Below are 24,134 nucleotides of genomic sequence, written 5' to 3' on the forward strand. Positions count from 1 at the left end.
ATTTGGTTCATCTGCGGCTTGTGGTCCCGCTCCTTCCCTTGCATGCAAAGACACACGACCGCTCTTGCCACCCCAGCACCGAATGCGAAAAGCTTGGCATTGACTTGCCACAGTCGATGCTGATTGGCTGTATTCTCCATTCACCACGTGCTCATTATTCGCTTACCAAACTCGAGTCAACATCAACGACAGAATCTCGTCCATGTGGCAAGGCTCTCGATATATGTCGGGTCGAAGAAGGGAGATCGCCTCCAGCATTGACCAAAGAACGCCAGCACGTGGCGTCACAGGTGTCGCATAGTTCTCGAACATTCATTCCTGATGGTGCATTAGCGTCCCACACTCAGATTTGAACCCTCATATCAACTTGGGGCCCGCATCTTCGTTCCCCTCAAAGAACATCTCAAGTTAAATCTGAGCCATGGAAGTTCCCGAGTCGTCTCTAAAAGAGCTCTTCAACCGGTCTAGAGAACAACATGGTGATCTGGAAAGTCTAGATCCGCAGAGCGCCGAGTTTAAACACACATTACAGTCACTCAACAACACGCTCGAAAGATGCCAACAACTCATTCAACAACTGTCCATATTCAGCACAAACGAGGAGATTGAGGATGTGTCAACTCAGGATATTCAGTACGCATCCGTTACAATTCACGGAGTATTCATGAACTAATCAAGCGAAGATATTTCACCGTCGACTACTCCTTGGCCGAAGTCAAATCCAGGGCGTATGGAGGCGATAGAAAGCTGTCCTTGCAGCGCTCGGCAGAGCTCCTGGAAGGCTTCTTGGCGAGATTAGACAATTATCGTCTGCTTGCGCCTGCAGATCACCATCTCTACGAGCGTTACCTGGAAGAGCGTTCGAGATTCAGGGTGATTTCCTCGAACAACCCTGAAGAAAAGCGAAACACCAAGATCCGCCGTTTCCAGGAAGAAAAGGCGCTCAAACAGAAACTAGAGGTGAGTATGGCTCTTTCAATACATCCATGCGCTATCACTGACAACAACAGTATCTGACAAATGAGTCTCACAAACTCAATGTCGATGATGAGACGCTGCGCAGTCTTTACCTGGCAGAAATTGGACTTGACGTCAACCGGACGTTTTCTTCGCTTGACATGATTTCTCAGGAACTTGACATTCTGTCTCAGATCGAACAGTCCAATCCTATTCCTGCAGGGCTGCCGCCTGATGCCCGTGCCCCTTCTAGGTCGAATGGGTATACGGATCGACTTGATGGCCCGACTACTCTAGGAGGACTGGGAAGGCGAGGCGGTCCACTCCTGAGCTCAAAAGGAAAGCCCCTACAACCATTCACCCTGACTGACAAACGCACCCAACTTCAACAGGGCGTCTTCAAGCCCAGTCACAATCTCCCAACCATGAGTATAGATGAATATCTCGAAGAAGAGAGGAAGAGGGGAGGTATCATTGAGGGTGGTAACACTGACGGCGAGAAGCCCGATGTTGATGAGGACAACATAGCAGAGGTTGACGCCGCAACAATGAAAGCTCGTCAATGGGATGAGTTTGTCGAGGCTAATCCCAAGGGAGCGGGCAATACATTGAATAGAGGCTAGCAGAAATAGCATGCCATTTCTGTGACCCGTTTTTGTACATCGGCCCAGGCTTCTCGCAAGAGGCATTGGAGACTTTATGTCTCCTTGAGGTCGATCGCCGTGGTCGGCTGCTTGGCTTTGATCTCTGACAAGATCTTATCTGCGCCTTTCTTGAGTATGTCGGATGCAGCGCTGATTCCGAACGCCTCTGCTTCTGACTTCGATGTCACTGTTTCAGTGACATCGATTTCGGCACTCTCCTTTCCATCGACACTAACCACGATCGCCTGCAATCGTAGTTGTCTACTCTCAGTGCCATTGTGTACCCATGAAGTCTCCACACCAAGAGGTGCACTGCATCCTCCCTCGAGCGTTCTCAACAAGCTTCGTTCAGTTGCCGTAGCCAAGTGAGTGTCGAGGTGATCTATCGCAGCCAGTGATGTCCGGACCCGCCGGTCTTCGATTCTGTTCTCGATTCCGATTGCACCTTGCCCCACCGCATGTAGCATTCCACTCTTGGAGTCCAGGTACTGAGTTATGCGATCTCCAAGGTCAAGTCGTATGAGACCAGCGGCCGCCAAGACCAATGCATCGTATGCACCATCATCGGCGTCCAGCTTGGACAGTCGTGAGCCAACGTTGCCTCTGACATCCTTGACCTTCAAGTGGGGGTACTTCAAAGCGATTTGAGCTGTCCGGCGAATAGATGAAGTTCCCACGACGGACCCTGCGGGAAGGTCTTGAATACCTACCGCTGGTCGACCGGCCTTGATCACAAATGCATCTCTCGGATCTTCTCGAGGAAGGACAGCTCCAATTTCGCAGCCGGGAGGCAGTTGAGTGGGCACATCTAGGCACTGGTTCAGTTTCAAAGTGAGGTGAGAATACAGGGCTAGCTGACCTTTTAAGGAATGAACGAGTATATCCAATTCGCCTTGCGACATCAGGCTCTCGAGTTCGTGGGTCCACAAGTTCTTGACTGGCATGTCCTTGAACGGGGTGAGCTTGTCAATGTCTCCTGCAGCCGTATCTCGTGCTTTGATCGTGTAGACATGGTCAGGGAAAGTCGATGACAAAGCTTTTACGACCAAGTCTGTTTGTACCAGTGCGAGTTTTGACTTTCTGGTACCAACAGTAAATTTTATATCCGTCTGAACATGTTCTGTGTTGGAGGATGCAGTCTCTCCCCCGGCCACTGAGAGGGTAGCCATTGTAACAGAGCGACAGACACAACTGTATGTAACTCTTTGTACTGAGAGGACTCACCGAGTGTCAGGAGAAAGGCTGCTGTTGAAAGACTGAGAATGACAACCAGGGTTCATCCATGAGTCAAGCGTTTTGGTGCGATGCAGCGACCTTGAAGTAGCACGTGATCAACACGTGTATGGCTGCAGCTGCCTTTCTGATTTACCGTAAATGTATACGGCAGAGTATAGTGACCGTATCCCATATGCGATATCATGATTCCGTCAACCGCAAGGACCTCGGCTGCGGTCACTGGCAACACGAACTGTCATATTGCCGATCCATCCTCTCCCATCCAGCATCTTCCATGATCTGTCCTTGATCGTGTGATGAGCCACGCTTCACCACCCTCAACTCCACTTGATCGTGTCGCCCCCGGACTTTGATAAACATCTTTGGAACCCTCTTGTCACCATCCTACTCCCCCTCCATTCCAATTCTCCCAAATCCCTCGTCCGCCACCCAACATGCCGTTCACGGCCAAGGCTACCATCCCGCTTATCCCCCTCGCAAAGGACGCCGTGCTCCTTCCAGGCGTCACCCTCCGAATCTCCGTCTCAAATCGTGCCGATATCCCTCTTCTTCTCTCCTCGGCCTTTCAGCGAGCCACAAATTCCAGGACTGGGTCAGCTCAATTGCCCGTTGGCTGCGTACCCTTGAACTCCACCTTTCTCAGCCCAGATGGCAAAGACTTGTTGGATAGTGGCAACAAGGAGAGTAGCAAACACATAGAGACCGTTGATTTGGAGCCTGGCAAGGCTAGAAAACAAGACCTCTTTGGCTATGGCACCCTGGCCAAGATTATCGGCGTCCAGGGCAATTCCAATTCCGACCCTTACCTCATTGTGGAAGGCATTCAACGATTCAAGATTGATAATATTAAACATGAAAAGCCACACTTTGAAGCCGAAGTCACCTTTTACGAAGATGAGGTACCAGACTTAAACGATGGCGATCTCCGTGCCAGTTTTACTCGCCTAAAGCAACGCTCTCGTGAGCTGCTTACTTTATTACGACTCTCTTCGCTCTTCCGGCCCGCCTCAATGGTCCTGTCGCCGCTTATCGCTCGGCGTTTCGAATTATTCATTGCCAAAAAGGACCTGTCTCAGGCCGGTCAGCTGGCCGACTTTATGACCGACATTGTCGAGGCCAGTTTTGAAGATAAGCTTCGTATCTTGAGCACCTTGGATCTGCACGATCGACTCGAACGTGTCCTGGCTTTGTTGAACAAGCAGATATCTGGTATTAACGGCAACATCAAGATCACATCCATCACCTCGACCCATCTTCCACCCAATGTCGACATCTCCGATTTAAATCAAAGCCAACGAGAAGCACTGGCCCGACGAGCCATGTCCGGTCTCAATGGCATGACCCCACCAGGAATAGCCGGGCCCGGCCGAGGTGACAAGGATGACGATAACGAAGTTAATGAGGTCGAAGAGCTCAAGAGGAAAATCGCCGAGGCCGGCCTGTCACCGGAAGCCGCCAAGGTCGCTGAACGGGAATTGAGGCGCCTGAAGAAAATGAACCCAGCGAACGCCGAATATGGTGTCATTCGCACCTACGTCGAGAATCTTGCAGAAATCCCATGGAGCAAGACAACAGATGACCAATTAGGAGCAGATACCCTACAGCGTGCTCGGAAACAGCTCGATGACGACCACTATGGTCTCGAGAAGATCAAGAAGAGACTCATAGAGTATCTTGCCGTCTTGAAGTTGAAGCAGTCCGTCAATGCTGATGTCGATCATCAAATCAGCCGACTCACCAAGCAGCTCACCCCACCACCCGAAGGAGAGGACAAGGAGAAAGACAAGGACATTGAGCAGATCCCCGACAGTGAACGAGATGCTGCTACCGCAAAGCTCCACATCCTCAAATCCAAGCGGATGGTTGACAAGTCGCCCATATTACTGCTAGTCGGTCCTCCAGGCGTGGGCAAGACTTCTTTGGCCAAGTCGATTGCATTGTCGCTGGGTCGCAAGTTCCATCGCATCTCTCTTGGAGGTGTGCGAGACGAAGCTGAAATCAGAGGACATCGTCGGACCTACGTCGCTGCTATGCCTGGTCTCATCGTTAGCGGATTGAAGAAAGTTGGTGTGGCGAATCCTGTTTTCCTGCTCGATGAGATCGACAAAGTCAGTTCCAACAACTTCCACGGCGATCCGTCCGCAGCCATGCTAGAAGTCCTTGATCCAGAACAAAACCACAGCTTCAACGATCACTATGTCAACATTCCCATTGACCTTAGCAAGGTTCTCTTCATCGCGACGGCCAATTCCCTCGACACCATTCCACCCCCTCTCTTGGACAGAATGGAGACCATTCAACTCTCGGGATACACAACGATTGAAAAGCGACACATTGCCAAGCAACATTTAATCCCCAAGCAAATTCGAACCAATGGACTTTCCGACGGTCAAGTGGCCCTACCAGACGACGTTGTCGATGCCATCATCACATCGTATACCCGCGAGGCAGGTGTCCGCAATCTTGAACGAGAAATTGGTTCCGTTTGCCGTTACAAGGCTGTTCAATACGCAGAATCACGGGATGCAGGGGATCAGAAATATGACCCCAGTGTCAGCGTGGGCGAGCTTGAAGATATCCTGGGAATTGAGCGCTTTGAAGAAGAGATTGCCGAGAAGAAATCTCGACCGGGTGTCGTCACAGGTCTTGTGGCATATTCTTCAGGCGGACAAGGCAGCATCCTCTTCATCGAAGTCGCCGACATGCCCGGCAAAGGACGTGTCCAACTTACAGGCAAACTTGGCGACGTGCTCAAAGAATCCGTTGAAGTTGCCTTGACATGGGTCAAAGCTCATTCTTACGAGCTGGGTCTCACCCATGACCCCAATGAAGACATCATGGAAAAACGTGCAATCCACGTCCATTGCCCAGCAGGTGCTACACCTAAAGATGGTCCATCAGCGGGTCTTGCACACACAGTTGCCCTGATCTCCCTGTTCTCGAACAAGCCTGTGCCGCCACAAATCGCCATGACAGGTGAAGTCAGTCTTCGTGGTCGTGTCATGCCCGTCGGAGGCATCAAGGAGAAATTGATCGGCGCACATCGCGCAGGCGTCAAGACGGTTTTGTTGCCAAACCATAACCGGAAAGACGTCAAGGATGTCCCAGAAGAAGTCAAGCGGGAGATGAATATTATTTATGTCAAGTAAGTTTACCCCTTCTAGCGTGCCCCCTTGATCATTTCACCTTTTTTAAAAGTATCGATCGACTAACATGTGGTTTTATAGGCATGTCTACGAAGCTCTGCGACAGATCTGGCCTGAGTCAGTCTGGGCGACGGATTCGCATTTTGCAAAGGTGGAAAGTCGTTTATAAACTGATATCATTTGAGAGTCCCATTTTAGTTTGATTGTTCTGGGCGTTGATCCATTGGTTACGAGACCCCAAAACCCAAAACCATACAATTGAGTTGAAATAAGGAGAAGAAGGTTGAGTGAGTGAAGCGATACAGCGAGCAAGTGAGTACCAGGAGCAGACGACGTCGGCGACAACGGTGGTGGCTCACGTTTATATACATATACATGTCACATTATATATGCGCATCAATGATGATTTTTCTCAATGAACAATTGGAATTGAAGATCCTCTAACGGAATCTCGCCATCCTTTTTATTGTTGATACAGCGCTTGCATATGAAGCAATGCATACCCACCTCTCTCGTCCCAGGTTTTTGGTATATACAACGAATTCCCCAATGTAAAACACATCTATGGGCGAGATCAATCTCCACAACCACAAAAGTCTACGAGGCACTCGTCAATCAGCCTATAAGGGCATTGATGGTCTCCTCTTCCAACTCTTTTTGGTAAACAGGATTTGAGGCTGTGGTCTCGGTGGCGGGACGCTCATCAGAGAATCGTCCATGACTTTGGCACTGCTGTGCAGTTCGTGCCATGTCGGCTTCCACTGCGACTTGGACTTTCCGGCGATGACTGATTTGGCTTCCCTTTTGAGAGCAGCTCGCTGTACCGAGTCCGCTTTTAATGGCATCTTCATTTGCGCCTCCATTTCTTTTCGCGACAGTATCGACGTGCGCCAGAATTCTTCGTGATCCCATCTACACGTTTAAAGAAGCAAAGGTTAGCAGGTTGCCATCGGTCAAGACGAGGTTGAGGTGAAGGGAGTATAACATACGGTTTAAGATCTGTAATCTCTTCAGGCCATACAAATGGGTTGACCAATTGTACTGTCATCTTCTTGATATTGGGTATCCGGGCAAATCGGGGTGCTCCAAATTTGGAGAGTGTTCTCACTTCCCTATCTTTTGTCTGATGGATGTAGCTTCGGACTTGTAGAACATCGACATCGTACACCGACTTGAGGTAGTCTCGCATATCGAGTTTGTTGAAGCGTAGGGGAACCTCGAAGCATGCGAAATTAGGTGAGAGATTGGGGGTGCGAAGGAGGATGACCGCCTCGTGTACTTGAGGGCTGCAAGGAAATGGGTTAACACCAACTTCAGTGGCACCAGGAATACGTGATTCAACTCACAAGTAAACTTGCTGTCGTTGTTCCAAGGGAACGTTTCGGGATGTACGGAAATATGCCGGGGGATTAGACATCATTCTTCGAAGTGCCTTGTCATCGAGCTGTGGATTGGCGACGATAAAGGTTTGGACGTCCAGTGAGAGCTTGCTATAGATGGGGTGATTTTGCATGTATTGTAGGACGCGGTTTTGATCCTGCTGCCACCAGTTGGTGTCTTCCGGAGGGCTGGCAGCACGAAGCTTGACTCGTCTCAATTCAATCTCTGCGATTTCAGCTTCTGGCGAAGGGCGGGTTCGCGCTCTCTGAAGGTCGTATCCGAACAATTCATCAGCAGGACGAAAGGTCGGTGTCCCAGCATCTTGTCTCAATAAGTCTCGTCGGGACAATCCCACCAAGCTTGGGATCCTTCGTTTGGCATTCCACAATCGAGGCGCCTTGCCTCTGGGAGGTGGTTTCTGGAAAGGGTTGGTGACGAGCCTTGGAGGGACTCGAGAAGCTCGAGGCATTGCTCCCGAGATGCTTCACACAAGAATAACGGGCGAGAGTGGGATGGAGAAGAGTAGCCTTTGACTTGGAAGTCGAGTGAGGTTTGGTAGAATTTCCATGAACTGGAAGTCGCAAGGGAAACTTTGCCGAGAAGCCGCAGCCTCGTCATGATTGGCGGCGCGAGGCTGAGCGAATCGCCGCTGGTGCTGGGAATTGATTCAATAATGTGGACGCGCGACAATCACTGCCTGCACCTCAAGAGTGACAATCCACCTCATTCTCTCGCTCTCTCTCTCTCTGCCTCTCTACTTGACATCAATCCCTCCGATCTCAATCAACAATCCCATTTCTTTAGATTCATCTGTGTTGCTCTATCTGTTTCCCTGGAGGGTCTTTCTCCTCTTACCCCCTTGGATCTATCGTCCACAATCTCTCAGGTTCAAGCACGCCTCCGTACCTCCGCTACCTTGACGCCATACACAACTTCTTCGCATTCCATCTTTGTCCTAGCAAGGCCACCGACGGCCAACCCACAGCATGGCTCAAGATTCAGACAAGCCCTCGGCCACAGACAAGGGCAAAGGCAAGGCGCCTGAAGATCCCCCTGCCCTGAACGGAGATGCCAAACAATCCGAAGAGAAAGATGCAGACAAGAAGGCAAATGGCAAACCCGAGGAGCCAGCCGCGGATGAGGAGCTAAGCGAGGAGGACCAACAACTGAAAAGCGAACTCGAGATGCTAGTGGAGCGGTTAAAAGAGGATGATGCATCTCTTTACAAACCTGCCATCGACGCCATCAAGAACTTCATCAAGACCTCTACCTCTTCCATGACCGCAGTCCCTAAACCCTTGAAATTCCTCCGCCCTCACTACGACGAACTCGCTGCTCTCTACGACAAATGGCCCGCGGGAGCAGACAGAGACTCGCTCGCAGACATGCTATCAGTCCTAGGCATGACGTACGGCAACGAAGAGAAGCTTGAAACACTCAAATACCGATTGCTGTCCAAGTCAGACGATCTCGGCTCCTGGGGTCACGAATATATTAGGCACCTGGCCCTGGAGATCGGCCAAGAGTATCAGAATCGCCTGACTGACGAGCGTGAAGTGGGCGATCTGACCGAATTGGCTCTCTCGCTAGTACCTTATTTCCTTTCTCACAATGCCGACGCCGATGCCGTTGATCTCTTGAGCGAACTCGAGATGATCGAGGAGATACCAAGATTCCTGGACGAAAACACCTTCTCAAGAGTTTGTCTTTATATGGTAGGAATGGTCAATTTGCTGACATATCCCGACGATGTTGCCTTTTTGAAGACGGCCCACGACATCTACGTCAAGTATAATAGATTGGCGCAGGCCATCGTCGTTGCCATCAGACTCAATGATCTCGAACTCATCCGCCAGGATCTTGATTCTACTGATGATGTCGCCCTCAAGAAGCAACTCGCCTTCTTAATCGCCCGTCAGAGAATCTCCTTAGATCTGCCCACCGACACCAAGGACGAGCAAGATATCTTCGAATGTCTTGGAAACACCCAGCTTCCCAATCACTTCAAAACTCTCGCCAAGGAACTCAATATTCTCGAGCCCAAGGTCCCCGAAGACATCTATAAAACACATTTGGAAAGCGGACGTGGAAGTTCAGCAAACGCCGACTCGGCTAAACATAACCTCGCCAGCGCGTTTGTTAACGCCTTCGTCAACGCAGGTTTTGGTAGTGACAAACTAATGTTAGTAGAGGGTGAACAACGCCCGTGGGTATGGAAAACTAAGGATGACGGCATGCTCTCCACGACGGCGTCTCTTGGGATGCTGACACAATGGGATGTTGAAGGCAGCTTGGACACCATCGATCGATTCCAACAATTGACCGAAGACACCATTAAAGCGGGTGCTCTATTGGCCTACGGAATCGTCAATTCGGGGGTGAGGATGGAGGGCGACCCGGTGATTTCCCTACTCAGTGATGACGACATTTTGCAAAGTCCTAAGCCGATTAACAGACTGGCTGCCATCATGGGCCTGGGCTTGTCATATGCCGGATCCAACCGAGAAGACTTGCTCGACTTCCTGCTGCCGATAGTGGAGGACAGCACTCAAGAAATGCAACTGTCGGCCATGGCGGCGGTCTCACTCGGAATGATCTTCGTCGGCTCTTCCAATAACCAGGTTGCAGAAGCGATCGCGACGCAACTCATGGATGACGACCGTCAGAAGCAATTAAAGGACAAGTGGGCCAGATTCATGGCTCTGGGACTGGCGTTATTGTATTTTGGCCGGCAAGAGGAGGTTGATGTCATTCTCGACATCCTCAAGGCGGTCGATCACCCGATGGCCACCCCAACGGCGACACTGGCATCAGTGTGCGCTTGGGCCGGGACCGGTGCCGTGCTAAAGCTGCAGGAGCTACTTCATATCTGCAATGACCACATCGAAGATAAGGAAGAGAATGTGGGAGAGCAACTAGTGCAGTCTTATGCGGTGCTAGGGTTATCGTTGATCGCCATGGGCGAAGATGTTGGACAAGACATGGTCCTTCGACAATTTGGGCATCTAATGCACTATGGAGAACCGAATATCCGCAAAGCGGTACCGCTAGCCATGGGCCTGATCAGCCCGAGCAACCCTCAGATGAAAATCTACGACACGCTATCTCGGTACAGCCACGATAACGACAATGATGTGGCCATCAACGCCATCTTTGCTATGGGTCTCGTCGGTGCAGGAACCAACAATGCTCGTCTTGCACAACTGCTGAGACAACTTGCAAGTTACTACCACCGGGATCAAAACTCGCTCTTTATGGTGCGTATTGCGCAGGGACTTCTCCATATGGGCAAGGGAACCATGTCCCTCAACCCCTTCCACACGGACCGACAAGTGTTGTCGCGTGTTGCTGCCGGCGGCCTTCTCACAATCTTGGTGTCCCTGATTGATGCAAAACAATTCATCCTGGCCGATGCGCATTACCTGTTGTACTTTGTGGTGACGGCCATGTACCCACGGTTCTTGGTGACTCTGGACGAGGACCTGAAGCCATTGACGGTGAATGTGCGGGTCGGTCAAGCAGTGGACGTGGTCGGGGCGGCGGGTCGACCAAGAACGATTACAGGCTGGCAAACACAGAGCACACCGGTGTTGTTGGCGTATGGTGAGCGAGCGGAGCTGGAGGACGACGAATACATCCCACTTAGCAACACGCTGGAAGGTCTTGTCATTTTGCGCAAGGTGAGTTGAATTTTGACAACTCATTTGAGAAATTCCAAGTACTGACTCATTGATAGAACCCCGACTTTGAAGACAACAAATAGGAGGCGGAGGCCTGGTCGAGTCTCAAGAGACGTGTAACAATTGCGAAAAGCATGCATGGGCACTTGGTAGAGTGTAGAATAACTGCCTAGATTAATCTAGAAATGGGACACAGGCACTCTTGTCTTGATGGGCTCATGGCGTCCCAGAGAGGCAGTGAGCATAGATAGGGAATGCTCTATAGTGTCATCTTCGGTGCCTCCCAACATTATGCTCACTTTTAAGAGCGTTATAAGGCAATGAACAATGGACGATGGATGTTGAAAGGCATGCTAATCTATCCTTGCCGTGGGTTGCTCCTTCCATGTCAAGTCATCAGATCCAAGTTCGCACCTGCCCTGTGATGTCTACCACGTCACGTGCAATATCTATTGCTCTTTCCCTCAGGAGACATACTCCAGCCAATCATTTTTTGGGGAGCATGACCTCAATTCTTCCTTTTGCCTCCAACTTCATGAAAATTCATCATAAAGCCAAGGGTGTTATGAGTTTTCAATTCGACAGCAGATCCCCGAATGAAGTCAGGTCGGAGAAGCCACCCAATTCCGAGACGTCGATCTCCGTGATGTTGTACCACCACACAACCTCCGAAGCCTCCCAAATCTCCCGTTCAACCATAACCGCCTCGCCTCGGCCCTGAGCAAATGTCCATCCCCATCTGGGATATTATCACCCCGCCCTTCGCTCCATAGCAGTCCGACAGTCGACCCGTTGGCCTTCAATGTGCGTGTGCGAATATGCTTACTAACTTAGAGTTGCTCCTCATGGACGGCATCCTCGTTCCGTCCTCTGAGGCTAATATTCAAGCCAAGCTATAATATGCATCATATCGACTCCACTCGACGATGTCAGACCCCAGTTTTCTTTCGTTGCGTCAATCTCCAAATCAGAAAATTAGACCCTGTAAGTTCGACAATATATTCACACATGGAGCCTTTCTGTTGCCGGTAAGTCTTCAGTGTAAAGTACCATGCAATCTGTCTTGCAGTACCGAGGCTTTCGCCGAAATCTCGAACAGCAAATCAGCCGTCATGGCTTGGAGAGGGTGGCTTCGTCTACCATCTGCCCTGTGCCTTCAGGAGCCCATTTACCCGTTCTCCAGCGCTCCCTGACTCGAGGGAGTAAACGATCAACTCGCTCAATCAGGGATCCTGCTGACGAGGAAAACCAACTCCAAAATGAGACTCCGGTGCTGAACCCCAATGCCGCCAACGTCCACGAGCCTGTGGCATCGACGTCGTCTGAACCTACTCCGCCATGTGGCGAGGTCAACCCAACCACTACAGTGTTTGACTACGTTGAAAGTGATAGTACATTGCAGGACGATAGTGGTAAAGCCGACCATGGTGACCAGGGCATTCGTTCACCCAAGACGCCTTCAGTACACTCATCAAACACCTCCGAGAGTGGGGTGGAGCGCATACATCTCAACAAAATTGCCACGCAACCATCCCACGGAACGACGACTCTAGGTCAAGCGATAACTGGTGTCGATGTACACACTCCAATGACCAACGAAAAACACCACGGTACTGGTGATCACGTATTTATCGTGGGATATCAAGGACTGGACGATGAATTGGACCCTCATAACTGGTCGACCCCGCGACGATTATGCTATACATTGCTCATTGCCATGGTTGGGTTGATTGTGGGATTTGCATCCAGCGTTGATTCTGCTGCTGCACCGCAAGCAGCGGAAGAGTTTGGGGTAAGCAGCGTTGTAGAATCCTTGGCGACTGCCATGTATCTGCTCGGGTTTGGACTCGGAGCCCCATTTGCTGCCCCTCTCTCTGAGACATTTGGGCGCAATCCAGTGTACATTGGAACCATGGGTCTTTTCATGGTGTTTGTCATGGCCTCAGCACTGTCACCTAACATTGGCGCTCAGCTTGTTTTCCGACTGTTAGCTGGATTGTTTGGGTCGACTCCCTTGACATGCGCTGGAGGGAGTATCAGTGATATGTGGAATGCAATTGAGAGGACTGCAATGTTCCCAGTCTTTGGAACAGCGGCGTTTTGGGGTCCCATTCTTGGTTTGTGGCCCTACGACGCACCTCATGAGGCTTTGGCATTGGCTAACTGATTTCAGGCCCAGTAATTGGCGGATTCATCGCTCAGTCATCGGCGGTCAGCTGGCGTTGGGTGGAGTGGGTGACATTGATCTGGTCGGGCTTGATTCTTATCTTGCTCCTGTTGTTTTTGCCCGAAACTTATACTCCAACTCTGTTGAAATGGAAGGCAGCAAGCCTGCGGGAAATCACCGGGGACAACCGGTTCATGTCCCAGATGGAGGTCGCCAACACGAAGCTGACGGACCGTGTGATTGCCAACATGTGGCGACCGGTTCTTCTATTTGCATATGAGCCGATTGCGGTCTTGTTTACCCTTTATCTGACGGTGGTCTATGTGGTATTGTTTACCTTCTTGACCGGTAGGTGGCAGATGATTTTCGTCTATTGAACGGCAGGCTAACCGAGACTAGGGTTCGAGTTCGTGTTCGAAGAGACCTACGGCCTATCGCAGGCGCTGACGTTCCTCATCTTTATTGCAATTGGCCTGGGCCTTTGCGTAGCTGGGGCGCTGGTGCCCTGGGTGTACAAGTCATATCGACGGGCTCTAGAGGAAGTACAGGCACAAGGAGGAACCACACTACCTCCAGAAAGAAGATTGGTGTTCGCAATGTAAGCTGGGCAATATGGAACGGTGGATCATTCAAATAGGCTAACCATGAGGCAGGCTCAGCGCACCCATGTTACCGATCGGCCTCTTCTGGATGGGATGGACAGCAAATAGCGCGGTGAACGTCTGGGCACCCATCATGTCCTGCATTCCCATTGGATTTGCCATCTTGGGCATCTTCATCTCGACATATCAATATCTGATTGATGCATATGTGGCGCATGCAGCAAGCGCATTAGTGGGGGTGACATTTGTTCGGTATATTGTGTCTGCGGGGATGATACCTGCGTCCATACCGTTCTATCGCAATCTTGGTGTGGCATGGACATGTACAGTCTTGGGATGCATTGCGCTGTTGTTGGCACCGGTGCCTTTTGTGTTTTACAAGGTAGGTGAAAGGACATACGTGGCTACCTAAGATGAGATGCTAACAATGAACGCAGTATGGGCCGGTAATTCGCAAGCGCAGTCGTTATGCATCAGAACACACTTGATGTATCGCCTTGATTCAATATGTTGTTCGAATGGGGGCAGTGACCAACATGGACAGGTGTCTAAATACCTGGATGGGTGTCCTTGTTGAAGACGTTGTTGATCTGCACAGCATAGCGAGGATGGTTGGGAGTACGATACTATTATGATGTGTATGATTTCATAAAATCTCAACCTTGCCATAGGCATATTGAGCAGATATACCTGATATTGTATAGATACAGCATTAGCCATATATGCATCCATAATGCATCCAGATATACATCCACATATACATCCTGATAAATGCCAAGGAATTATTTATTACATCATTTCTCGCAAGCCCGGGAACGGAAGCTGCCATGCAGCCCGAGAGCCATGCGGCAAGCCCATGTCATGCTCTTGCCTATCCTCGGCGCCCGTACCCGGTCCGTCTTGAAACTCGCCTCTTCCTGTTGGTTCATCCCAACCACCGCTGACCCACCTGCAACGACCAGCAACCTCTCGTTATCACTTCGTACTTGATCAACACGGATGCCATCTCATCTGTTGTTCTCGCTCCGTGTCTCTCTGTCGCTGTGTCAGAATCATCTATAACCCTGTATCACCATGGCGTGGTTCTTATAAACCAGTCATCAGAATGGTGCACACCTCGTCTCGCCAGTCTCGCCATTACTGACGTCGTCTCCCCCCACCTTCAACCTCAACCTCACCTGCGATCGTACCTTCCCTTTCTTCTACACCTGCCATCTACAGGCAGGCAGTAGGTCGCCATGGCGCCTGCCTCTCCCTCCACCGTCCCTCGTATCTCATCCCTCGACTTCGACATCAGCCGCAGGAGTTCTAGGAGATCACACGACTCTCATAGAAGGATTGACGATGACGACTTCGACTTCATGGGCCAGGTTGCTCAAGAGATCATCGAGCGGGATCGTCTTCGAATGCGTCGAGAGTTCATCCGTGTCATGAGCTTCGCCTGCGCTGTCCTCAGTTGGTATGTCTTGTCCATGGTCCTTACAATAAACGACACGCTTCCACTAAAGAGCCTCACACTAATTCGTTCCCAGTCTATGCGCCGGCTCCATTACCTCCTTCTCCCTCTACGGCTCCCGCTTCCTTGAGGATCTCGGCTACACCCAACTGCGAGTCAATGCCGTCTCCATCACTGCCGAGTTGGCCATGTACCTTCCCGTTCCAATCTTTGGATACCTGTGCGACCGATACTCTCCTCCTCCGTTGTCTCTCCTGGCCTGCTTCCTCTTTGGCTTCGGCTATATCCTCGCTGCCTATACCTACAAGTCTGGCCCCCCTCCAGATGCTGCCCAGGACGGACAGGGCTGGCCCTTTCCCGTCATGATTCTGGCGTTTGTTGGTATTGGAGCAGGCACCAGCTGCATGTATCTGTCCGCTGTCGCCACGTGTGCAAAGAACTTTGCCGCTGCAAAATATCGCGGTTTCATGCTCGCTGTTCCCATAGCTGCCTTTGGCTTGAGTGGTATGTGGGAGTCGCAGGTCGGTGCACATCTTTTATCCGAGCGACTCCCCAATGGCGGTCGAGGTGATCTCGACGTCTTCCGATACTTCATCTTCCTCGCCGGCACATTGATTGGTGTCGGCTTGCTAGGCGTCATTGGCCTCCGCATTGTCGACGAAGAAGAACTTATTGATCATGGGGTTGAAGCACTCGAGCAGAGTGGTTTGCTCCAGGAAAGCGAGTTTTACCACGACTCAGAATCGGGCTCACCTGTTAACTACGGCACATTGCAACACGATGTCAATTCGGGCGCCACCACACCCTCAGATACGAGCTCTGGCCCGCCCCTCGACCTGTCCGAGTCCCAGATGCTCAAGAAACGCGAGATGGACCACCGACTCCGGAAGAAGAAATGGTGGCTCCTCAACCATGCCACCCACACTTTCCTGACCGATCGCACCATGTGGCTGTTGGCTGCGGGGTTCTTCCTGCTAACGGGTCCTGGTGAAGCATACATCAACAACCTCGGGACCATCATCCCAACCCTGACTCCCAAACACTACTTTGACCTGACAGCACCCCCGGCTGGACATGCCTCGACCCATGTGTCCATCATTGCCCTGGCCTCGACCTTTGCCCGCCTCTTCACCGGCACCTTGTCAGACCTCTTCGCGCCGCCTTCCAACCCCGAAACTCCTCCCTCCGCCGGGTTCAGCTTCTCACGCCTGGTTCTCTTACTGCCATCGGCATTCCTGCTGCTCTTTGCCTTCCTCAACTTGGCTATCCCCTCCCTCACTGCAGCCACACCCTCACTCTTCCTCCTGTCCTCGGGCCTCCTTGGGTTAGGGTACGGCGCCTCTTTCTCACTCGTACCCATCATTATCAGCGTTGTGTGGGGCGTCGAGAATTTTGCCACCAATTGGGGCGTTGTCGCCATGATGCCTGCTGGCGGTGCCGCCGTCTGGAGCATCGTCTACTCGCTTACTTACTCTCACGCTAGCCATGGTGGCGGCGATATCGGCATCCCTGAGGGCCGCGACGAGTGTATCGGTTACTCTTGTTTCGGTGTCTGGGCGTGGGGTTGCGCTGTCAGTGTTGCCGTCGCTATTGTCCTATGGTCTATCGCCTGGAAGACATGGAGAAGTCGAAATGTTTCAGTCTAAGGCATTACGGCATTCAGGATTCGCCTCCATGATGATTAGAGATTAGGACCGCTGCTCGATACTCTTTCCCTCACGTCCCTTGGGACGACTGATTGACATCGTCTCTCAATCACACAAACCCACTTTCTCGCCGTCTCCTCCTGCCACACCTCTACATTTACATCCATTGATATATATACGAACAATTAACCATAGCGCGGGGTGTTATCTTTTGTTGTATTGGCATTGAGGCCCGCACCCACGAGGCTGATTGATCATGGACTTTGATCGATGCATTCCAAGAGACCATCCCATGCTCAACCAGGGACAATAGCTTGTGCCTGAGAGTTTTGTGCGGTACACATTCTTCAGTGTTGCTCGCCATTGGGCTGGATTTTTTGGAGGGGCTTATGTGACGTGGAATTATCATAGCGACTATTCAATGCAGCTAGATATCATTGTCATCTGTCTGACTACCTATTTCGGATCTCGTAAAGATATATCGCAGGGTCCAGTCTCAAACTACAATATCATAAACCACATCAAGTCTACTATGCTATAGTATATAGCATTCGAATTCAATGGTTGGATTTTCGCACTGATGAGAATAGCTGCTCGCTTCAGTACTTCGTTCCCACCTTCCCCTTTGTCCGATTACATGCTGGGTATCTGTGGGGTTCATTATTATCGTCGTCGTCGTCGTTGGTATTATTAAGGGATCCATGCCCCCTTCTCGTATATCGGGGTCGTCCGCCATCCAGTGTCCACCTACCCCCTCCCTCCGTCAGCTGTTTCCCGTCTACCGTCCAGCCGGCGGAGGAGGCCATTGATGCGCCCCAAAAAAAACAAGATATCGAAAGAAAGAAAAAAGAACCGAACACCAATCATCCATCCATATCCGAGCATCGTCTACTTGCTCTCCCCTGATTGACTCCATAGCTCCTTCAGTCAGCCCGTGCAAGTCGAATAATTCATTAGCACAGGCCGATTCAAATGCAAGACAAGCAAACCAAAAGAAGAGATCGCCCACAAAGCAATCTCAATTGATCGGTCCTAGACCAATTCCCATGCTGCAATCCCAACAAACCCCATTCCCACACGTCCTTTGCCTTCCCTGAACTCGCGCACCGTCAAGCCCCGCGCGTCCTGCCGGTCGCCGAAACTCGTCACTGCAAATAACGTGACTGTCTGACCCCGTGGTCCCAGCTGGTGTGCAGGAATGTCCACGGTCCAAATATCGCCGCCTTGCCCGGCAGGTCCGGCGTGGTGGTCCATAGGAATCTGATCTTTACTTTGTCCGTTAGCTCCTTGCACGGAGACGATGAACACAGGCGGTGGGCCTTTGCGGGTTTGGTACTCCAATGTCCAGTGTGGACACAGAAGACTGAATTGGAAATGCACCATTCCTGATTGCCCGACGTTGATCTGCCTTGCTCGCGGCAGGACCGACTTCTCGCGGATCGAGTAGTCTTCCTTAGCGTTGGTGAAGACGGTTGGTGGTTCAACCATGTCGGGCCACCGGGCAGGATCGATAACAATGTATTCTTGCCAGGTCAGCCTTCGACCTCCTGGGAGGAAGAAGTAGTCTTTGTTCTCGGGGAAGTGCTTGATGGCGAATTCTTCATTCGTCATGGAGAAATACTCCGGCGTGAAATGCTTCACGTACGGACGCCCCGCACCTTGGACGTGACCAGCACCCCAACATGCGTCAATCAACTTCCATTCTCCGTCGTCGATTCGGACAGCATTCCAAGCATGTCCTGCGTTGTATGGCGGAAGGGGTGACCCCGGCGCCAGCGCTGTATAGCCGTATCCTTTCCCGTGTCCACCAATCACTACTGACTCAAGCCCTGCGTAGGTGGCCAGATTGCAGAACAGAGCAGCGTAGCCTTCGCACACAGCGAGACCGCTTTGAAATGTCGACTGCGGTGTGGATGGTTTGACGTTCTTTTTAAAAAAGCTGACCACATCGTAGGCAATGTTGTGGTGAAGCCAGGAAAAAATTGCTCTTGCTTTGTCGGTGTCGGATGAGAAGGGCGCGGTGAGTTGGTGAGCCAATGTTTGGAGAGAAGTGACTTGTTGACGAGGGAAAAGCGTGGCTTGGTGATCTGGAGCAGAGAAATCACGACAAACCAAACAGACGTTGGCCGAGGAAGAAGAATGATGATGATGTGACGCAGTAGTACCATTAAGCTTGGGCTTGGTTGCTTGAATGGCAGAGAGATCTGGGCGAGAAGAAACGGGGATAGGGGGTGGGCCTTGGTGATGTTGAGCAAGTTGCGTGGAAGCAATATCTTGAACCTGCTCTTGGTGGGAATTGTAGGTCGGGAGAGATTCGCGTAAAGGCTGGGTCTGAGGGATGTGATTGGGAGTCACCTCTGGTTCTGGCCTGGAGATGTAACCATTGGTTTTCTCTCTGTAGACGGGTGATACATGTTTGTTGAACAGGTCTCTTGCGGAGTGGACATGGGCGCTTACAGCCTCTCTTGATGGCAGGCTCACCTTATCTCTGGATGGCCAGGAAGGCTGGTCTCTTACAATGGTTGAAGTAGGCTCAGGCTTGACCGAGGTCGGAGAGTCGTGTTGGGTGTGATGGACCTGTTCTTGAGAAGGTTCTCGCGCAAAAGCCGCCTTCTTTGCCCTCTCGATCGACTCGGCTGATGGCATGGGCGGTAATTTTCGTACGGCAGGCTGTTCAGTGGCATGCTCCCGATGTTCGGTCTCTGCTTTCCGGGAGGGAAATCTAGGTGGAAGAGATGGTCGTGGAGGAGGAGCAGGGCGGGTGTCAGTTCCTGTGGTTGGGGGGGTAGTAGCGGGCGTTATGGAGGTGGCAGAAGGAGCTCTATTAACATATTTTGGCTTTTCCTCCGAATACTTTCTTGTGACAGTCGCAGGGTGAGCGTTCTTTGGTGGGAGAGCAGGTAGTTGACATTCTCCCCACGCCGGTGCTTTGACTCGACTAGCGGAATCGGTTGATTTGGTCCTTGTAGTCGTCACCCGAGATGAAGCTGGGGTGTCCACCACACTGCTGCCACCAGTCGACACTGTAGAAGCCACCGAGCCTCGCCTCTCTTCTTCTCTCGAAGTCTTCCTGTTGGGGAGTGGGGGAGGGGGCTTTCGAACTACAGGTGGAGGAGCAGGTTGGTTCCCAATCGTTGAATTGGCAACTGAGACGGAGGCATTTGATCGTTCTGGAGGATTATTGATTGAATGTTGTTTGACAATGATCGGTCGTCTGGTAGGGACAATTGGAGGTGTTGAATGAGACGAAGGACGAGGAGGCTCTCCTGGTACACGGCCAATATGAGCAGCGTTGAGAGCGGCAATGCGTTGTTGGAGAGTCAAGGGTTGAGGATCTTCGGCCATGATTGCAACAACTCGACAAGGACGAGTTGAGACTGTGTGTTCAAGGGCTGGCGATGGTCATGGTAATGAGAAAGGTACATAAGATTCAAGGGAAAACGAAACCACGACCTGGGGCTGAACTGATGGCTGGAGGAGAAGTTGTGGAGCACCGCAGTTTCAAGACTCACAAGAATCTGGGATGTTGGATACGGGCATTTGAGAGAATGTGTTAAGGTTACCTAAGGTGGTATTGATGGCATTGGTGGTACTGGTGGTCACTGAGGTCTGGGTCTGACTAGAGGCTTACCTGGAGGTTAGCGTGGAGGATTCTCCTTCAGTGGCCCCTCGGGCTCCTCAACCACTGACGTTCGGCGTCCGGGTACGTTTTGGTGGGCGGTTGTGGGGGCCAGAACAGAGGGATATCCGTCAGTGGAGAGGCACGAGAGGCTTGGACTGAGAGGGGCCGGCCTATCTTCCGCCTGGCGTTGGCAGTACGCGTCTTTCAGTGACCTTCAGGAGGAGCCAGTCGTCGCGCCAGTGCCGGTGGTGCCCCGTGCCACCCGCCACCAAATATGCATGTGCTCCAAGTGCCTGAACTCGCAATAAGCCGCATCTTTTAGCCACAAGCCGTTATCCGCAGCCTTGTGACTGTTCTAGGCTGCTGTTGCCGGACTTGCCGCCGCCAACGCTGGAAGGCAGAGGGTCGCCCTTGCACTTTATCACGGCATTGCAACCTACCTCGGCAGGTGCCAGAGCTTGAAGGCATCGAGAGATCATCCAACGTTGGCCACATAGACATGAAAATGTGGTCGATCCAAGGTAGCCCATAGCTGCTCCACCGGCGGCGTCATCAGCATCAGCCAACTTGAGACACACGGAAGATCACGGCACCGGAGGCGACAGAATTGTGTCATTTTGAAGCGAAGCCCTAGCGCAGACACTTGTAGTTGTTGAAATAAGGTCAAGGAGCATTGAACTGGCGTCGAGTATTGGCATAAATATAAAATAATGTGAATGGCACACGCATTGGGATTCTAATGCTGTGGGTGCGTTTGTCGAAATATATAATTTTGGGAGGTGAGAATTCAGGCGGCAATAATTAAAACAAGATGCAGTAGGTAGGTAGGTATCTGCGGAAATTTATCACCATAAAGCAAGATCTTTTGTACCTTTCAAAACCTACTTTGGTCGTCATGATAGGCGAATGGTGTCTGGCTTCAGGAAACAGACACCTGGGGCATGAAACTGAGATCAATTCCTGGTTATTCCAATCGCGATTTATTGTAGGAAACGGAAACAAGTTTGGAAGCGAAATGCCCACATAATGTACAGTCATCAACATTGTCAGTCAGCAACAGGCAGCAGCAGCCAGCAATTACTATCTTCTCTTACTGTCCTGAAAGCCTCTTGATCCTGTTGCTCACCATCTCAAGTGTAAGCTCTCACCTCTGCAATACCAGATATCACACGGACCAGGACCTTGGTGCAATGACCAACTCTTAGGTACCTTAGTTACTCCGTATACGCATACTCCCGCACTCTCTACGGAGTATTTAAATTTAGACTAGAATAACCGACAGTACAAGCTAGCTAATAATAATTTAGGTACCAAGGAAGGTTAGGTACCTATCTGCGGTTATATCGAGGCAAGGCTGAAGCATTGGGGGGGGATATGAGTCTTGGCTGCAGCGTCCCAGGTAAATATCAATTCCTCGGCGACGCCATTTCTGTTGAATCGGTAATCACGCAGAAAGGTCATGTGCGCCTATATCCCCATAGGTCCTAATCATTATTATCATCCCTCAGTAATTCACCCATCTCTCGGCTGGAGCATGCTTTACAAGGAGCCTTTCCTCCTTAGCGTTAATCTCCTTGGTGTGGGGATGACAAACACTTGAGCGTCGCCAAGCACAAGCAACGCGTCAGCCCCCTCGGGCCCTCCTTACCGACCAAGCACTTGGAGGACTTGGAACGAGGTTGGAGGATCATACAACACATACTACTACTCCGTAGAGCTAAAAACTCTGTGCGATTTCGTGCGATTTCGCACCCGGTGCGAATTGTCATTTCAGGTAATTGTACTTGTAAATCGATGCGATGTAACCGGCAAAGCGAAAAACCGTAGGCATATTCATCTCAGCCTTGTCTCGCTGGTCTTCAAGTAATCCAAAAACGAAGCACAATGATATGATAACCCAGCCTCGTCTCGTGATGGAGTTATGTCATGAATCATGAGTTCCATGGCAGGAATTTACATTCCAGCCCAAACTGCGCACCCTCGGCACAGATCCAATCTACCATTTGCTACCACCACCCCAGCTGCTCTGGTTGTGTTGCTTCTTCTTCTTGTCCTTGAAGAAGTCTTCTGCTACACTACCGAGGATGGCACCGCCAACTGTTCCTAGGAAGCCATGGTTGGCTTTCTTTCCCAATAGGCCGCCGCCAATACCACCGCCAATCTGTAGAATTGTCAGTGTGAAACATCCTAAGGACTCCGAGTAGGGGGAAACTCACAGCACCGAGAAGACCTCGATCTTGATCTGACATGGGGGGACTATATATAGGCCACGTTAGACGACTGGTCTTAACTTGCACATATAGCGACTGTGACTTACGCATTGGGGTCATAGTTGGGAGCATTAGGATCTGACGATTGTTTGGCAAACTCATGTTGACTGGCATCTTGATATTGCGGCTGTCCTTGGTAGCCACCCGGTTGGTTCATTTGAGCTTGATAGGCTTGATTCTGAGCGTATGCGTCGTTGCCAGCCTGCGAGCCGTAGTAACTGGACGAGCCTTGGGGGTTGCTGGCGTCATATTGGCCAAAGTATTGACCTTGTTGGCCGTGTTGAAATCCACCATGCTGAGGAGGACCGAAAGAGTCCTGTCGACGTGGGGGACCGAATCCCTGATCTTGAGGAGGATAGCCGCCGTAGCCCTGCTGAGGGTATTGCTGCTGTTGCTGGTTGTAGCCTTGTTGTGGATAGCCCTGTTGAGGAGGGTATCCGCCACCGTATCCGCCTTGCTGTTGGCCGTAGCCACCCTGGCCGCCGTAGTTGTCGTAGGGACCAGACATTGGAGTTCTTGTAGGAGATCGGTATCTGAGAGCAATTTGAAAGGTCTTTTGGTCTTCGATTTATCGATGTAGTAGGTGATCGTCTGAAAGAAATAAAGAAGGAAAGCTAAGCTGGTGAGTAGCGGAATAAATAACAGAGCAGTACAGTCGAGGGTTTCAGGTGCAGAGCAGTAACGCAGCCCAGTGGGCACGCGGCTTAGCTTACCAAGTACTCTGTAGTAGTAGTCACGGCCGAAGGCGAAATGGCTGACTGCGCCTGTCCTCCACCAAATGTTGACCGATGGAGAGCATGACAACGAGACTCAGCCCCGCGAACTGTCTAGGGTAGTCTGTAGATTACCCTCTGACTCTGTGTCTGTCTGCCCCTCCCACAGCCGAGCCCGGCACCAACAGGCGGACCCGAAGGACCCTTTGGGCCTTTTGTTTGATTAATGGGACTTTCATGGTAACGCTGTCATCCATTCAGAGTCCGTCGTTCTGTTTCTCTCATCTTTAGTTCTCCGGCCTGCCCGATCTTCCGTCATTTGCCGTCAACCTTCTCGAGCCGCTCCCCAGTTCCCGTACGAGCGTCTCCCCGCCAGCAGATGATGACGTGATGTCACGTGGCTTTGATCATGTGGTCGATGGCGTTGTGGCGTAGACTTCTCAGCCACTTTCATCGCCTACGTCGAACATCATCGACAGACGTCTAGAAGATGTCGCAATGGATTGGGAAACTGTTTGCATACGCTGCATGTCATCCCCATGACCTCGTACTCGTATATAAGCGACGACTCAACAGTCATTCATTCTCTGTGTGTTCCTCCAATTGTGACACTGC

General features: G+C 51.2%; 9 protein-coding genes across 10 annotated transcripts; 5 read left to right on the forward strand and 4 right to left on the reverse strand.

The window, feature by feature from the left end:
- The first annotated feature begins 206 nt into the window (after positions 1-206).
- PV10_05106 (uncharacterized protein) lies at positions 207-1,631 on the forward strand. Its single transcript, XM_016369720.1, has 3 exons — positions 207-633; positions 684-960; positions 1,011-1,631. The coding sequence occupies exons 1-3, from the start codon at positions 422-424 to the stop codon at positions 1,578-1,580; spliced, it is 1,059 nt and encodes a 352-aa protein (XP_016225508.1). The 5' UTR covers positions 207-421; the 3' UTR covers positions 1,581-1,631.
- On the reverse strand, positions 911-2,863 carry PV10_05107 (porphobilinogen deaminase). The gene is made up of 2 exons (XM_016369721.1): positions 2,461-2,863; positions 911-2,409 (listed from the first exon to the last, which is right to left on the reverse strand). The coding sequence occupies exons 1-2, from the start codon at positions 2,768-2,770 to the stop codon at positions 1,655-1,657; spliced, it is 1,065 nt and encodes a 354-aa protein (XP_016225509.1). The 5' UTR covers positions 2,771-2,863; the 3' UTR covers positions 911-1,654.
- A 200-nt stretch (positions 2,864-3,063) lies between these two features.
- PV10_05108 (ATP-dependent protease La) lies at positions 3,064-6,406 on the forward strand. Its single transcript, XM_016369722.1, has 2 exons — positions 3,064-5,982; positions 6,065-6,406. The coding sequence occupies exons 1-2, from the start codon at positions 3,272-3,274 to the stop codon at positions 6,150-6,152; spliced, it is 2,799 nt and encodes a 932-aa protein (XP_016225510.1). The 5' UTR covers positions 3,064-3,271; the 3' UTR covers positions 6,153-6,406.
- Positions 6,396-7,876, reverse strand: PV10_05109 (uncharacterized protein). The gene is made up of 3 exons (XM_016369723.1): positions 7,330-7,876; positions 6,973-7,269; positions 6,396-6,895 (listed from the first exon to the last, which is right to left on the reverse strand). The coding sequence occupies exons 1-3, from the start codon at positions 7,830-7,832 to the stop codon at positions 6,604-6,606; spliced, it is 1,092 nt and encodes a 363-aa protein (XP_016225511.1). The 5' UTR covers positions 7,833-7,876; the 3' UTR covers positions 6,396-6,603.
- Positions 7,877-8,072: 196 nt separating this feature from the next.
- PV10_05110 (uncharacterized protein) lies at positions 8,073-11,463 on the forward strand. The gene is made up of 2 exons (XM_016369724.1): positions 8,073-11,043; positions 11,100-11,463. Exons 1-2 carry the CDS (start codon positions 8,350-8,352, stop codon positions 11,124-11,126), a joined length of 2,721 nt encoding a protein of 906 aa, XP_016225512.1. The 5' UTR covers positions 8,073-8,349; the 3' UTR covers positions 11,127-11,463.
- A 117-nt stretch (positions 11,464-11,580) lies between these two features.
- On the forward strand, positions 11,581-14,539 carry PV10_05111 (uncharacterized protein). The gene is made up of 5 exons (XM_016369725.1): positions 11,581-13,160; positions 13,217-13,558; positions 13,610-13,808; positions 13,864-14,194; positions 14,250-14,539. The coding sequence occupies exons 1-5, from the start codon at positions 12,095-12,097 to the stop codon at positions 14,298-14,300; spliced, it is 1,989 nt and encodes a 662-aa protein (XP_016225513.1). The 5' UTR covers positions 11,581-12,094; the 3' UTR covers positions 14,301-14,539.
- A 264-nt stretch (positions 14,540-14,803) lies between these two features.
- On the forward strand, positions 14,804-17,495 carry PV10_05112 (uncharacterized protein). The gene is made up of 2 exons (XM_016369726.1): positions 14,804-15,271; positions 15,345-17,495. Exons 1-2 carry the CDS (start codon positions 15,051-15,053, stop codon positions 16,912-16,914), a joined length of 1,791 nt encoding a protein of 596 aa, XP_016225514.1. The 5' UTR covers positions 14,804-15,050; the 3' UTR covers positions 16,915-17,495.
- PV10_05113 (uncharacterized protein) lies at positions 17,325-20,443 on the reverse strand. Its single transcript, XM_016369727.1, has one exon. It carries the CDS (start codon positions 20,257-20,259, stop codon positions 17,947-17,949), a length of 2,313 nt encoding a protein of 770 aa, XP_016225515.1. The 5' UTR covers positions 20,260-20,443; the 3' UTR covers positions 17,325-17,946.
- A 1,827-nt stretch (positions 20,444-22,270) lies between these two features.
- Positions 22,271-23,782, reverse strand: PV10_05114. 2 transcript variants are annotated; one of them, XM_016369729.1, is made up of 4 exons: positions 23,520-23,782; positions 22,854-23,420; positions 22,753-22,792; positions 22,271-22,697 (listed from the first exon to the last, which is right to left on the reverse strand). In XM_016369729.1, exons 2-4 carry the CDS (start codon positions 23,312-23,314, stop codon positions 22,533-22,535), a joined length of 666 nt encoding a protein of 221 aa, XP_016225517.1. In that variant the 5' UTR covers positions 23,315-23,420; positions 23,520-23,782; the 3' UTR covers positions 22,271-22,532. The 2 variants fall into 2 exon arrangements, with proteins under 2 accessions (XP_016225517.1, XP_016225516.1); XM_016369728.1 differs by having other exon boundaries at positions 22,854-23,782.
- Positions 23,783-24,134: the final 352 nt, after the last annotated feature.

Source organism: Exophiala mesophila (genome assembly GCF_000836275.1).
Source record: "Exophiala mesophila strain CBS 40295 unplaced genomic scaffold supercont1.3, whole genome shotgun sequence".
NCBI lineage: Eukaryota > Fungi > Ascomycota > Eurotiomycetes > Chaetothyriales > Herpotrichiellaceae > Exophiala > Exophiala mesophila.

Coding starts and splice junctions, on each gene's coding strand:
- PV10_05114 (XM_016369729.1), bottom strand. CDS start 23,314: ATGTCTGGTCCCTACGACAACTACGGCGGCCAGGGTGGCTACGGCCAA. Junction 22,793..22,853: donor CCCAACTATGACCCCAATGC/GTAAGTCACAGT, acceptor GCCTATATATAG/TCCCCCCATGTCAGATCAAG. Junction 22,698..22,752: donor ATCGAGGTCTTCTCGGTGCT/GTGAGTTTCCCC, acceptor ACAATTCTACAG/ATTGGCGGTGGTATTGGCGG.
- PV10_05109 (XM_016369723.1), bottom strand. CDS start 7,832: ATGCCTCGAGCTTCTCGAGTCCCTCCAAGGCTCGTCACCAACCCTTTC. Junction 7,270..7,329: donor CAACGACAGCAAGTTTACTT/GTGAGTTGAATC, acceptor ATTTCCTTGCAG/CCCTCAAGTACACGAGGCGG. Junction 6,896..6,972: donor GAGATTACAGATCTTAAACC/GTATGTTATACT, acceptor TTAAACGTGTAG/ATGGGATCACGAAGAATTCT.
- PV10_05106 (XM_016369720.1), top strand. CDS start 422: ATGGAAGTTCCCGAGTCGTCTCTAAAAGAGCTCTTCAACCGGTCTAGA. Junction 634..683: donor GTGTCAACTCAGGATATTCA/GTACGCATCCGT, acceptor AATCAAGCGAAG/ATATTTCACCGTCGACTACT. Junction 961..1,010: donor CGCTCAAACAGAAACTAGAG/GTGAGTATGGCT, acceptor TGACAACAACAG/TATCTGACAAATGAGTCTCA.
- PV10_05108 (XM_016369722.1), top strand. CDS start 3,272: ATGCCGTTCACGGCCAAGGCTACCATCCCGCTTATCCCCCTCGCAAAG. Junction 5,983..6,064: donor ATGAATATTATTTATGTCAA/GTAAGTTTACCC, acceptor GTGGTTTTATAG/GCATGTCTACGAAGCTCTGC.
- PV10_05112 (XM_016369726.1), top strand. CDS start 15,051: ATGGCGCCTGCCTCTCCCTCCACCGTCCCTCGTATCTCATCCCTCGAC. Junction 15,272..15,344: donor GCCTGCGCTGTCCTCAGTTG/GTATGTCTTGTC, acceptor ATTCGTTCCCAG/TCTATGCGCCGGCTCCATTA.
- PV10_05113 (XM_016369727.1), bottom strand. CDS start 20,259: ATGGCCGAAGATCCTCAACCCTTGACTCTCCAACAACGCATTGCCGCT.
- PV10_05111 (XM_016369725.1), top strand. CDS start 12,095: ATGCAATCTGTCTTGCAGTACCGAGGCTTTCGCCGAAATCTCGAACAG. Junction 13,559..13,609: donor ATTGTTTACCTTCTTGACCG/GTAGGTGGCAGA, acceptor AACCGAGACTAG/GGTTCGAGTTCGTGTTCGAA. Junction 14,195..14,249: donor TGCCTTTTGTGTTTTACAAG/GTAGGTGAAAGG, acceptor CAATGAACGCAG/TATGGGCCGGTAATTCGCAA.
- PV10_05110 (XM_016369724.1), top strand. CDS start 8,350: ATGGCTCAAGATTCAGACAAGCCCTCGGCCACAGACAAGGGCAAAGGC. Junction 11,044..11,099: donor GTCTTGTCATTTTGCGCAAG/GTGAGTTGAATT, acceptor ACTCATTGATAG/AACCCCGACTTTGAAGACAA.
- PV10_05107 (XM_016369721.1), bottom strand. CDS start 2,770: ATGGCTACCCTCTCAGTGGCCGGGGGAGAGACTGCATCCTCCAACACA. Junction 2,410..2,460: donor ACTCGTTCATTCCTTAAAAG/GTCAGCTAGCCC, acceptor ACCAGTGCCTAG/ATGTGCCCACTCAACTGCCT.